The sequence below is a fragment of the Neopelma chrysocephalum genome, unplaced genomic scaffold (assembly GCF_003984885.1).
Source record: "Neopelma chrysocephalum unplaced genomic scaffold, ASM398488v2 Primary Assembly neopelma1_95826, whole genome shotgun sequence".
Taxonomy (NCBI): domain Eukaryota; kingdom Metazoa; phylum Chordata; class Aves; order Passeriformes; family Pipridae; genus Neopelma; species Neopelma chrysocephalum.
The window spans coordinates 26,477-39,855 of record NW_020924483.1 but is presented as its reverse complement, the minus strand read 5'-3'; the positions used below and the strand labels follow the sequence as shown (position 1 = coordinate 39,855).

At 44.5% G+C, this 13,379-nt stretch overlaps 1 protein-coding gene across 2 annotated transcripts; it reads right to left on the bottom strand.

Moving 5' to 3' along the window:
- Positions 1-260: 260 nt before the first annotated feature.
- Positions 261-8,381, bottom strand: LOC113981009 (ATP synthase subunit alpha, mitochondrial-like). 2 transcript variants are annotated; one of them, XM_027708242.1, is made up of 12 exons: positions 8,234-8,381; positions 7,146-7,224; positions 5,877-6,046; positions 4,901-5,074; positions 4,653-4,819; positions 4,359-4,507; positions 3,270-3,421; positions 2,914-3,138; positions 2,700-2,807; positions 1,096-1,240; positions 718-868; positions 261-345 (listed from the first exon to the last, which is right to left on the bottom strand). In XM_027708242.1, exons 1-12 carry the CDS (start codon positions 8,291-8,293, stop codon positions 264-266), a joined length of 1,662 nt encoding a protein of 553 aa, XP_027564043.1. In that variant the 5' UTR covers positions 8,294-8,381; the 3' UTR covers positions 261-263. The 2 variants fall into 2 exon arrangements, with proteins under 2 accessions (XP_027564043.1, XP_027564044.1); XM_027708243.1 differs by having other exon boundaries at positions 4,967-5,074; positions 8,234-8,293.
- Positions 8,382-13,379: the final 4,998 nt, after the last annotated feature.

The following is a 13,379-nucleotide window of genomic DNA, read 5'->3' as shown; positions in this document are numbered from 1 at the left end:
AGGGGAGTTTGATCCACCTGAGGAGTTAAGATGTCCCTGATTTTTCAGAGTTCCTTTAAGCAAGTGTGTGCCACTGGGAGTCCTCTGTGGTTTTAAAGGTGCAAGCAGCCAACCAGAAGGCAATCAGAATTATACGAGCCTTTTTACATGGGAACTTTTATTCTCATTGACATCTGTACACTCAAGTCACACATACTTTTAAATCTTTGATGGAGCTGGAGCACTGGAGCACAAGAGCCTGGTCTGTTTGAACAGTTTTAAGTTTATGCCTCAAAAGTAGCCAGGAAACTTGTGACTATTTCCTTCAACTTAGCTTCTGTCTGGTCAGAGATCTTCCCTTCAGTCCTGTTGAAAGAATTTAGTTAAACTTCTGATGCAGAAGTAGATATGTAGTCAATCCCTAAGACAAAGAAAATAGCTTCCCAACAAACCTTCCCATTTCTAACAAAATTAGCAGATGAATTAAAGCATTTCTGTTTGATGCATGAAATTGTACCACTAACATAACACCCCTTCTCCTTTTTAAGCATCAGCTGGACTTCCTAAGAACTAAAGTCATGAAGCTGAGCTCTAGACAGCAGGAAGGCTCATTTAACTTCCAGTTCTGGTACAGGCCTGATGTTCTGGGATACACTAAATTAACAGTTCAGTGACCATTATCTGCACTCCAGTCGTCAAGTCAATACCCTTGGAATGAAGCAAGATAAATCATCATACCTGATTGTGGAGAGGAGGGCCTGGTGCTGGCTCAGTACATGAGCTAGGAAAGCGCTCTCAAATTTAGTGATTTTGCTGGGCTCCAGCTTGTCCAAGTGACCTCTTACACCAGCATAGATGACTGCAACCTGTTCCTCGATAGCCATGGGAACTGCAGAAAAGAGAGCACTCATGCCATCAAGTAACTCTCACATCAGGACACATCAGTACTACACAGTCCTTTCTTTGAAAATCAACTGCACATATACAACATGATTCAAGTAAGTCTGCATTTACCATGTGCACAGAATGGACATAGTAAGTGCTGCCACAAAGACAAATCTCGTTAGCAGAAGAGACTTATATGAAATGCAAACTTGTTAAATTCAAGACACTCACCATACTGTCCTTGTTTGAGAAGCTCTGTCAGACGTACACCGCGGTTCAGCAGCTGTTGTGTGGCAGCATCCAGATCAGAGCCAAACTGGGCAAAGGCAGCTACTTCACGATACTGAGCCAATTCCAGCTTCATGGTACCTGCCACCTACAACACAAGATACAGATCAGACTGAGTTTGATCACCTTTTAAATGTGTCTAGGAGTTTGCAGGTTATCTTCAGGTGACAGCTGTCACAAGTCAGCTTTGCCTTCCACACCAGACAAGTGAATCTCAGTATTCTAAGAGATGATTAAATGACTTGGACACAGGACTGGAGGGGATACTAAGCAAGTTTACAGATGACACAAAACTGGGAGGAGCTGTTGACTCCCTCGAAGGCAGGGAGGCCCTGCAGAGAGATCTTGACAAATGAGAGGACTGGGCAATCACCAACCATATGAAGTTCAACAAGGGGAAGTGCTGGATTCTGCACCTGGAATGGGACAACCCTGGATGTACATACAGACTGGGGAATGAGAGGCTGGAAAGCAGCACTGTGGTAAGGGACCTGGGGATCCTGGTTGATGGCAAGTTGAATGAGTCAGCAGTGCCCTGGCAGCAAGGAGGGCCAACTGTGTCCTGGGGTGCATCAGGCAAAGCATCGCCAGCCGGTCGAGGGAGGTGATTGTCCTGCTCTACTCTGCACTGGTGCAGCCTCACTTTGAATATTGTGTGCAGTTTTGGTCACTGCAATATAAGAAAGATATTAAGCTATTAGGGAGCATCCAAAGGAGGGTAATAGAGATGGTCAAAGGCCTTAAGGGAAAGCTGTATGAGAAGTGGCTGAGGTCCCTTGGTCTGTTCAGCCTGGAGGAGACAGAGGAGACCTCATTGCAGTCTACAACTTCCTCACGAAGGGAAGAGCAGGGGCAGGCACTGATCTCTTCTCCGTGGTTACCAGTGACAGAACCCAAGGGAATGGCCTGAAGTTGTGTCAGTGGAAGTTTAGGTTGGATATTAGAAAGAGGTCCTTCTCCCAGAGGGTGGTTGGGCACTGGAACAGGCTCCCCAGGGAAGCGGTCACAGCACCAAGCCTGCCTGAGTTGAAGAAGCGTTTGGATGATACTCTCAGGGACGTGGTGGGACTCTTGGGGATGGCCCTGTGCAGGGTTGGGAGTTGGACTCGATGATCCTTCTGGGTGCCTTCCAACTCAGCATATTCTGTGATTATATGCATTTCTAAAAATCCCACCTTTTAATATAAGCATGCCCCCCCCAAAACCGTGACCACTGATATTAAACCTCTTTAATTCCATATATGGAGTAAAAGTATGGGGTTAAGAGAGCATTCTCTATTTCCAGTTAGATCAGTACCCAGCTCAGCATACTGAAACTTTATCCTACATCTTTATGCAGATACCATTTTCCTTTCTCCCCCACCTCTCTCAACATACAATGGAAATATCAAAGAGACCCCCAGTTTGTTCTTTTATAGTTTCATAACACTAATGAACCCAAGCTTTATTATTCCCTCTCTATTCACAGCTCTTTAGAGTGAAATGGGTTGGAAGGCCTATGCACTGCTCATCTCTAGCAAGAGGAGGAGCAGCAGTTTTATGCTTACCTGCTTCATAGCCCTGGTCTGAGCAGCAGAACCTACACGGGACACAGACAGACCAACATTGATGGCTGGACGGATACCTTTGTAGAACAACTCAGTTTCCAAGAAAATCTGTAAGAGAGAATTGTTTTATTATCTTGATCAGAAGCCTGGAAGCCTCCTCAGAGACATGCCAATAAATTACACAGAAGTACACTGGGATGTGAAGAAGTCCTACCTGTCCATCAGTGATGGAGATGACATTGGTTGGAATGTAAGCGGACACATCACCAGCCTGAGTTTCAATGACAGGCAAGGCGGTCAGAGAGCCACCTCCAAAGGAATCATTCATTTTGGCTGCTCTCTCCAGCAGGCGAGAGTGCAGGTAGAACACATCACCTGGGTAGGCTTCACGACCAGGTGGACGACGCAGCAGCAGAGACATCTGACGATAGGCAACAGCCTGCACGGTATCAAGAAAGCTTTCAGACCTCAGTAGCTCATTTAACATTTTGAATTTCTAAACTTGAGGTGATCTTACAGCTACAAACACCAACGTTAAGACTATGAGGCCTATAAACAATGTTTCCTGACCTGCTTGGACAAGTCATCATAGATGATTAATGCGTGTTTTCCATTGTCTCTGAAGTATTCTCCCATGGAGCAGCCCGAATAGGGAGCCAGATACTGAAGGGGTGCTGCATCGGATGCTGTGGCAGACACTACAATAGTGTATTTCATGGCATCTGGAAAGAATTGGAGACACACACCACTGAGTATATTACCTCATCATGCCTGTAATCAGCAAATACAACACACATGAGAAATACTAAGTTGCTGAAGCAAGCCCAGAGTGCATCATTACATTGTTACAGGAAAGCCCACTGTAACATGCCTGTTAGCTCAACTAACTCAAGAAGTTTCAAGAGCAAGTCCATGGCAGCCAGTGTCTAACACTCGCAGACTTTCCCATTTAAAATGAAGTTTAAACTTTAACTAAGACACAATTTTGTTCTAGAACTAACTCAGCCTGAAAGTCCATGGTTTTCTGGCTGCTGCAAGGCAATACTACCCTTTGTTTCACAGTCCCAAACAAATTATAGTCCTAAAATGTGGTTTTTTTTCCTGCTACATATGACTCTGCTTGACCAGCAGGCAAAGAGGTAAGGTGCCTGATCTCTTGCAAGCTCTGTTACATATGCAGCCTTGGTCAATGAGATCATTGTTTCTGAAAAGGCACTATCATTTAATCCCTTATGTTTGGGCAGTAAAGTCTCTCTACTTAAATTTGTAACTGCCATTCACACTGACTTACATGCATATGAAACACATCAAGTCCATAAATACTTGTAGGCCATAGCTTGTCACCAGGCCTGTGTGACTACCAAGAGGAAGCTCTCAACTCTGCTAAGAAAAAAAAAGGCCCTGACTTTTCCAGAAGCAATTCAGCAGTTTTGAGACCTCAAAATAATCTTCTAATGCGATGTAGCAAAAATGAGGGGTTTCCCCTCCCCCCCGATAACTAGAAAGGTTCTCGTCCACAAAAGCAAGTAGTTCACTCATTTAATAAAAAAATAATTCTGTCTATAGTTGCAACTAGGAGAGGTCACAGCACTATTCAGCATTATAATGAGAACAGGATGTCACTAGTTGTCAGGTTCAACCATTTTCAAAAATCTGTACCTGCATCAGTGAGCCTCTTCACCAGCTGAGCAACAGTAGATCTCTTCTGGCCAATTGCAACATAGATACAGTACAGCTTCTTCTTCTCATCTGTTCCATCATTAAATCGTTTTTGGTTGATTATTGTATCAATTGCAATTGAAGTTTTCCTGGGTAACACAGAGGTTGATAAGTTAAGCTGCCTACAGTTCTCCCAACCTCTATACAGTTTTGTGTTCAGCTCTGTACATTGGTGCACACTGCACTCAAGTCTTTGTTTAAGGAAACATTTTTTGTCTTGGACATTTAACTTACCCGGTCTGCCTGTCACCAATTATCAGTTCACGCTGGCCACGACCAATTGGCACCAAGCTGTCTACAGCCTTAATACCAGTCTGCATAGGTTCACGCACAGAGATTCTGGGAATGATCCCAGGGGCCTTTAAGCCAACTCTCCTACGTGTCTTAGGTGCAATAGAACCCTTAAAAAAGAGGAAAGAAACTGTTGCAGTCTGTATCACATAGATACATAGCAGAGGTAGTAAACATCTAGTTACACTTACCTTCCCATCAATTGGATTGCCCAAGGCATCTACAACACGGCCCAGCAGCTCTTCCCCAACCGGAACATCCACAATGGCACCAGTCCTCTTCACAACATCCCCCTCCTTGATCAGTCTGTCATTCCCAAACACGACAACACCAACATTGTCGGGCTCCAAATTCAATGACATACCCTAGGACAAAGATCACATTATCCTGAGAAAACACATACAGATGTCTACAAAAACTGTCAGTTTAATACCAATGTGATCGTTTTACAGTGTAGAATATGCAACATAATTACCTCAATCTTATTTGTAACAATAGTCAATGGTCTGCATTTATGAACAGTGCATCTATTTTCTTCCATATTGGTTAGAAAACCTGCCTAAGCCTTCAACTTACCACATAATTGTACTGAAGCAATCTAGCATTGTCATTTATCTCTCTAAACAGATCAGAAAGGATAAGCAGGGTTCAAATACAACATTTATCTCTTGCCTAGGAATTGGATGAGGGAAAAGCACTAGCTTGTTCTCTGCCCAAGCTGAGTTAGGTCATTAAAATATTGGAAAAGCTATTGCAGTACTCTCAGAACAGTCAGACAGCTTTTTAATTCTAGTCTACTCTTAGACCTACAAGAAGTCAGCAAACTGCACATTATTGAAGCAGAGAGACTATTACTCAACAGTAAACATAAAAGCCAGCCTGAAAACAAAGAAAAAATCCAGTGCCAGATTAGTTCTTCTACTTCCTAGACAAAGACATATAGAACTCAAATGTTAGCCAAGAACCAGATCCTGAAAGCAAAGTGTTATGAATTCAAAGAATATTTGCTTTTTGCAGTATTATTTCAACTAGTTACTACTTATTAAAGTTGCAATGAAGTTTGCAAGAGGTCCACATGGGTACCTCCAAGCATAGTCTCATTCTCCTTTAAAAGTCTTTTTTAAAATATATTTCTAAGATAAAAAAAGTGCTTTAGTGAAAGCTTACCTTCAGTCCAGAAGAGAATTCAACCATTTCTTCTGCTTGGACATTTCTTAGGCCATACACACGGGCAATACCATCACCAATTGAGAGCACACGGCCAGTCTCCTCAAGTTCAGCAGAGGTGTCAGCTCCCAAAATATGTTCCTCAAGAATAGAGGATACCTCAGCAGAACCTGGAAAGAGATGTTTCGCACCAGATTTAGCACATTAAGGCATGATATAAATTTAGTAATCTTGTCTTGAATTCACAGGCCAAGGTGCCCTTTCTCTGGTATGCCACAAGGTCTAGCAAGCAACGTGCTAGATGTATAAGATAAATAACAGCTTCTGTATTCTCAGCTAATAAAAGCAGCTTCAACACATCATTACAAGACAGCTTCAATTAAAACATTGATGGCTGTTTAGTTACTAGTTTCCTTCGTTATGTCCTACACTATTAGCAATCTCTCCCCGTAGAAAGCAATTAGATTAAATAATTAGTCTTAAGCTCAGTAACAGACATGCTCTCTCCACTTGCAGAGCAGTTACTTAGACAGGAGGCATCAAAACACCCTGTCAACTGATTTGTAATCCAAGATCCAAATACATTTAAAGGAACTCAATACATTTAAGAAGCAAGTTGTTCAATATAAGCTGTAAAAATGTATTCTCCATATTCCTCAAATTTATTTGTCAGGGTACCTCCAACAATCCTTTATTATTTACTATTTCCTAGCTGAGAAAAAATTGTGAAACTTCTATTTCCTAATAATACCTTTAATAACCCTAAACCACTTCAAAAATTTTATGTGAACCACTATCAAAAACACAGCTATGCAGTGCTGCTGTTTTCTCTAAACACCAAAATGCTGGCAGCAAAGAAGTTATGCTCAAGGATACAAGGTCAAACCCTGGCAGGCCTGGGAAAGCCATCTGTTCCTTCATACTGTTACAAACAAGACAGGAAACTAGAATTAGAAGCATTTTTTTTCAAATAATTCTGCAAGAGTTCTAAATATCAGAATAAGATAATTCTGAATCGAATCCTCATGAAGCAGGTAAGCTGTGCAAGCTGACATGTGACCACTCCTTGGTTTGGGCATTATTTGAATAGTTATTAAAGTGAAGTCTGCTGGATGTGACCATGTAACAGTTCACTGTTAAATACTGTAAGTACATAAATGTCCTCAAGTGTTCTGTCAACTGACACACACACCATATTCAAATTCCCTTTTGTCTGATAGAGCAAGTTCTTAAACCACACTGTTATATGAAGACCTTTCTCAGACTCACCAGTTTTCTGAAAGCACATTTTGGAGGCATGGAGGTTTCTTGTAGAAACAAGTGCTGCACCTAGGGTGTTTCTGGAAATCTAAAATAAGAAGTAATTATTTCAGAAACAGTGAAATTTCCTCATTCAATCATTCAAAAAAAACCCATTAAGAGACAACACACTGACATTTTTTATCATTAGCTTATACATTTAATGTGTCTCAGTTTTGAGTTTAGCCCCACAGCACTCCATTCACAAGTTGTAGTTATAGAACTAAATCCAGCACTACTAAGCAAGGACAGATGGTAAAAGATTGCTCTGAATTACTCGCTGCATTTTTCTGCATTGCACTGATGTCACCATCACAGCAGTGCAGCTGATCCCAAAGCAACACCTCCTCTCGTTTGCCACCTTTGTGTTGAACATCACCGCACCCCTCATTGTTCTCCACAAGGGAGAAATGAGATTGTCTTCTAAGGGTTGGCCTTCCTAAAAAAAAAGTCTGGTACGGCTAGAACATATACAATAGCAGAAACAACGACGACCAAAAAAAAAAATCTGTGATAATGAATGTAATAAAAGGTTGTAATCCTACGTCCTAAGTAAAGCTGCCAGTGCAATTCCATGCACCGTTAATGCTCTTTCTCTGAACGCCTGGGCAGGCCTCTCCTCCGTTCACCTTCCCAAGGGACACCAGTGGGAACGGGTCGGGACAGATCTTCACACCCTCGCTCTCCCTACAAACACGGGGAAAAAACCCCCACTACCTAGAAAAGCTTCACAGCTTAAATCCCTCACCTTGACTGGGATCTGGCAGCTTTCAGACATTAACCTGAACCCCCAGCGTCAAGCAGCATTACCGGGGCAGGACAGGCCGTCCCCTAGACCTCCTCCCACCCATCTCCCAAGTGAGGGCACCCCCGCTCCCTTCAGCAGTAGGTCTGACCCCGCTGACACCCAGCGCTGAGGTGAGCGCCCCCCCCCCCCCCCAAACTCCTGAGAGCGGGATGCCGCAGCCCATCAATGTCACTGCGGCCCCAAAGATGGCGGCGGCGACCGCCTCCCACCACCACCTCCGCTCACTTCAGGGAGGAAAGAGCACGCTCACCAGGCCGGCCTGCCGCGGCAGAGAGCGGGCGAGGGCGGCAGCCACACGGGCGGAGAGCATGGCGATGGCGGCTCCTTCGGGGAAGGCTGAAGCAGACAGGAAGCAGCTACCGACCCTCCGCTTTCTCCACGAAATGGCGGCAGCTCGCTCCGCCTATTTTTACGACGAGGCCGCCCCTAGGAGGCGGGGTTGGGTGATGCGCGGTCCGGAAGTGCTTCCCCCGCCGATTCCCTCAGGCGTCGTGGTACCTTCCCCCTTCTGCACCTCTGAGCGATGGGGGAATAGATACATATTTATATATATGTAAAAATAAAAAGAAGCTAAACGGTGTTTTTAGAAAAATACCCTGTTGTGGTATGTACCCTTGAAATGGCCCTCGGTGGGCGGAAAAGGGGGAGAGTGGTGGTGGGGTGGGGCTGGGGACAGGAAGACATGAGAAGGGCAGGGGCCGGTGTACAGGGCAGGAATGTGAGGGGCTGTGAGGCAGAGAGTGGTGGTGTGGGGCAGAGGGTAGTTGAGGAGTGACCCCCTGCTTTCTGGGAGCTGTGAGTGCTTGCACTTCTGGTCACCCTGTCTCGATGTAGCAGCTAAATGGCAGAAAAAAAGGGTGGCAGAGAAGTGCTGGCATCTCACCTGTGCTCTGGAAATGGGTAAAAAGTGAATCCGAAAAATCTGGTATGAAGAACTGCTCAGAGACTTTTTTATCTTTAAGCAGCAAGGTATTTGTTTATTCAACTTTGGGAGCAAGCCAGCTCACGCTGGAGAAACTTGCTCGACCTCAAAGTGCAAAACTAAACCATTTTATACACTTTGGATACTTGGTTACATCATCTAACATATATATTAATAAGTAGGCTAGTCTCTGGGCGGAGTCTTTCCAGACATGCGCAGTCTTCTACTGTGGGGGTCTTCTCCTCAAGCCTTCATCCCTCTGGTGGTCGCCATGAACATCTTCCTCAATTTGACCTCTTCAATTAGGTGACCTGAATTCTTTAAGCTTGCAAAATCCTGGCTCTGGGCCTTCTAGATCTTATTCAAACATCATCATGGCTAGGCTTCGCGAACGAAGATTTGGGAAGGGCTCTACCCACGTTTTTTGCAAGCGCATTGGTGGCTAAAAAGGCCAATACGAGATAGACACGTCCGGTTGCAAAAGACACAGCAGAAAGACTCCTTAGATGGTATGTTCTGCAAGGCTCGATTCTTTCTGCGTTGTCTTTTCTCCTCAAGAGTGATCCTGCGTGCCTTCTCAAAAGCATCAGCAGCGTTATAAATGGTCTGTCTCCAGGCCTCCCGATTGGAGGCCAGAGTAGACCAGTTATGGTGATCAATATGCCCGAGGCTGTTGTTGCTTCAGGGAGTCCTTGTATCTTCTCTTCGGAGCTCCTCTCTTGCGGCAGCCGGAGGCAAGTTCACCATAAAGCAGGATCTTAGGGAGGCGGTGGTCCTTCATCCTGGAGACGTGCCCTGCCCAACGCAGCTGTGTTCTCAGTAACATGGCCTCAATACTTGTGATTGCTGCCTGTTCAAGAACAGATGTATTGGTCACATAATCTGACCAGTGGATGTTCAGGATTGTACGGAGGCAGCGTTGATGGAAGCGTTCTAGGAGACGCAGGTGGTGGCGGTAGATGACCCATGATTCGGAACCATATAAAAGAGTAGACAGCACTATGGCTCTGTAAACACTGATCTTGGTACTTTTCTTCAAGTGTTTATTACGCCATACTCTTTTATGGAGTTTTCCAAAGGCACTATATGCCTTCGCTAACCTATTGTCTATCTCCCCGTCGATCTTACCATCTGAGGAGATGAGGCTGCCTAAGTAATTAAACTGTTGGACTGATTTGAGTTCTGACTGGCCGATGGTGATGTGGGGATGATGGAGGACTTCCTGAGGTGCAGGTTGATGGAGAACTTCTGTCTTCTTTAAGCTGACTTCCAGCCCAAAGAGCTCAGCAGCATCTGCAAAGCAGGATGTTAAACGCTGCAGGGCTGCTTCAGTGTGGGCAACAAGGGCAGCGTCATCAGCGTAAAGTAGCTCCCGGACAAGATGGTTTAGGGTCTTAGTGTGGGCCTTCAGTCGCCTTAGGTTGAATAGGCTTCCATCAGTACGATATCGAATGTAAATACCGTCCTGATCATCGAGGTCTGCCGTGGCCCTTTGGAGCATCATGCTGAAAAAGACTGTGAATAAGGTAGGAGCGAGAACGCAGCCTTGTTTCACACCATTCTTTATTAGAAAGGGCTCAGAAAGTGTGTTGCCATATCTGACTTGACCGTGCTGATCCTCATGAAGTGAGATGATCATTTTAAGGAACTTGGGGGGACAACCTAAACGTTCCAAAATCTGCCAAAGACCTTTTCTGCTCACAGTATCGAAAGCCTTGGTGAGGTCGACAAAGGTTACATAGAGACCTTTGTTCTGTTCCCTACACTTCTCTTGCAGTTGTCTGAGAACAAATATCATGTCTGTGGTGCTCCTGTTGGCTCTGAAGCCACACTGACTTTCAGGTAGAATTTCTTCTGCTATAGCGGGTATTAGTCTGTTCAGGAGTATTCTTGCCAAGATTTTGCCAGCAATGGAGAGCAGAGTAATACCACGGTAATTTGAGCAGTCTGATTTAGTGCCTTTCTTCTTATACAAGGTGATGATGACTGCATCACGAAGGTCTGAAGGTAGTTCGCCTAGTTCCCAACAGCGCACCACAAGCTCATGAAATTTAGCATGGAGTGCAAGGCCCCCATGTTTCCAGACTTCGGGTGGAATTCCATCAACCCCAGCTGCCTTGCCGATTTTCACCTGCTGTATGGCCTTGAGGGTTTCTCCTAAAGTGGGGGCAGTATCCAATTCGAATTTCACTGGTTGTTGTGTGATGGATTGAATTGCTGAGTCTTGTACTACACGGTTGGTACTGAAAAGAGTCTGAAAGTGTTCAGACCATCGATTCAGAATGGAGGTTTTATCTGTCAGAAGCGTTTGACCATCTGCACTGAGTAGTGGGCTTTGGACTTGGTACGTAGGCCCATATGCTGTTTTCAGGCCCTCATAGAATCCTTTGTGATCCCCTGTATCTGCACATAGTTGAGTTTTTGCAGCTAGATCGGTCCACCACTTGTTCTGGATGTCACGGAGTTTCTGCTGAAGCTTGCTGCATGCAAGACGAAAGGCTATTTTTCTTGCGTGACAGGATGGCAGTGCAAGGTGTGCTTGGTGGGCAGTTCTCTTCTTCCTCAACAAGTCCTGGATTTCTTGATTGTTTTCATCAAACCAGTCCTTGTTCTTCTTGAGGGAGAACCCTAAGGATTCTTCAGAGGATTGCAGGATGCAGCTTTTAATATGATGCCAAATTGTTTCAGGAGAGGAATCTGCAGGATTTGTGGGATGGTTTTCGAGCCTGGTTTGAAGATTTGTCTGGAATCTTTCTCTTACTGTGGCTGATTGGAGATCGTTAACTTGAAGTCTTCTCCTTGGGATACTGCCCCTTTTGGGTTTGAATTTGAGAATGAAGTTGAGTTTACAGCGCACAAGCCGATGGTCTGTTTGGCATTCTGCGCTGGGCATCACGCGGGTGTGGAGGACATCGCAGACATCTCTCCGTTGCACCAAGACATAATCAATGAGGTGCCAATGCTTAGACCTGGGGTGCATCCAGGTTGTCTTCAGACATCTAGTTTACCTAATTTATTAGTGTCTACTCCTATTCTTTCTATAATAAGGCCTTAATCCAGTGAGCAGAACAGAACATGATATTAACCAGTGCTCCTAAAATGTTCTTCTAGCAAAACAGGTATTGGGGTTTCTTAGCAGGCCAAGATAGTTAACTCTTTTAGGCCTGGCTCCTGTTTCAAAAGGACATGCTGTGCAGCACCTTGTTGGCTTTCCTATTGTTGCTACAGAGGAGCTTAAACTTCTTAACCAGGCTACTGATAATAAGTGAAACTTGAAAGTTGGCCTTACCAGTGCCATCAGAGGTGATGGTGACAGGACAGCAGCATCACAAGCTGAGGAGAAAGTCATTGCAAGAGGCTGACCTGCTTACAGTCCATGGGGATCTCTCCGTTCTCATGAGCTGTCTGCCAAGGCCTAACCTGGTGGGAACAGTGCGCTCAGCAATGAGTCTCATATGGGAGACTCAGGATTTAGTCTGTGTAAGGGTCAAATGCACACAGGTACCCCCAAAATACCAGGCAGTGGAAGGATTTAGAAGAATTTATTTCCAAGAGTCAAAAACACTTCTCTCAGTACAAAGCTTCACCTGGCCTAAAAAAGACATGCCCCATGTTCATCTCAGGGCTTTTATTGTCTCTGAGCCCCCACACACACACACTGTGGGGCCTTCAGATGTCTGAAAGTACTTATCTTCTCTCCTACCTGGGAGCCAGCTCCTCTGGAATGCAGGAGGAGAAAACATCTAAAACTGTCTCTGGGAAAGATGTCTTTTTCCAGGCAGGAAAGCTTCCTTAAGCAAAAAACCCTAATCTCCTCATAGTAAAATCTTCCAGAAGGGTCTTCTACACTTACAGTCTGCCAGGGAGAAAGTGCCAAAACTCAGGCAGTTACAGTGTGATGGTGTCTCCTTGGTAATCCAGACAGGTTGGTAAAGACAGATCCCAGCAGACATTTCTGGAAACCGAAAGGTTAAGTGAAAAAACCTCAACCATTTTGGCATGTGTTGTATCAAACATGATGCTTCAGCAATGTTTCTTATGCTGATTATTTCAGTAATCACTTCAAACTCTGTGAAACTGCCTGAAAAAAACAGTGATTTAAATAACCCATTTAAGTCTTTTGCATTGAATCTGAAAAATCTGGTTTAAAGAACTGCTCAGAGACTTTTGGATCTTTTGAGCAGCAAAGGTATTTATTTGCTGACATCGGGAGCAAGCGGGGTTCACGTCACAGAGAACTTGCTCCTAGGCTTCACACAAAATCAGGGGTTTTATACATTTTTCATATATGATTAAATGCATATTCATATGATTACAACATCTATCTATACATATTAATAACAGGCAGAGTATAGGCAGAGTGCAGGCGGAGCTTCTCTTGGCACTCAATTCTGGTAGGGGTTTTAGGTCTTACTCCCATGAGTCTAGAGTCTCTGCTCCTCTTCATCACCATGAACTTTCTACGTTTCCTTTG

Coding starts and splice junctions, on each gene's coding strand:
- LOC113981009 (XM_027708242.1), bottom strand. CDS start 8,293: ATGCTCTCCGCCCGTGTGGCTGCCGCCCTCGCCCGCTCTCTGCCGCGG. Junction 6,047..7,145: donor AATGTGCTTTCAGAAAACTG/GTGAGTCTGAGA, acceptor ATCTCTTTCCAG/GTTCTGCTGAGGTATCCTCT. Junction 5,075..5,876: donor AATTCTCTTCTGGACTGAAG/GTAAGCTTTCAC, acceptor TCTTTGTCCTAG/GGTATGTCATTGAATTTGGA.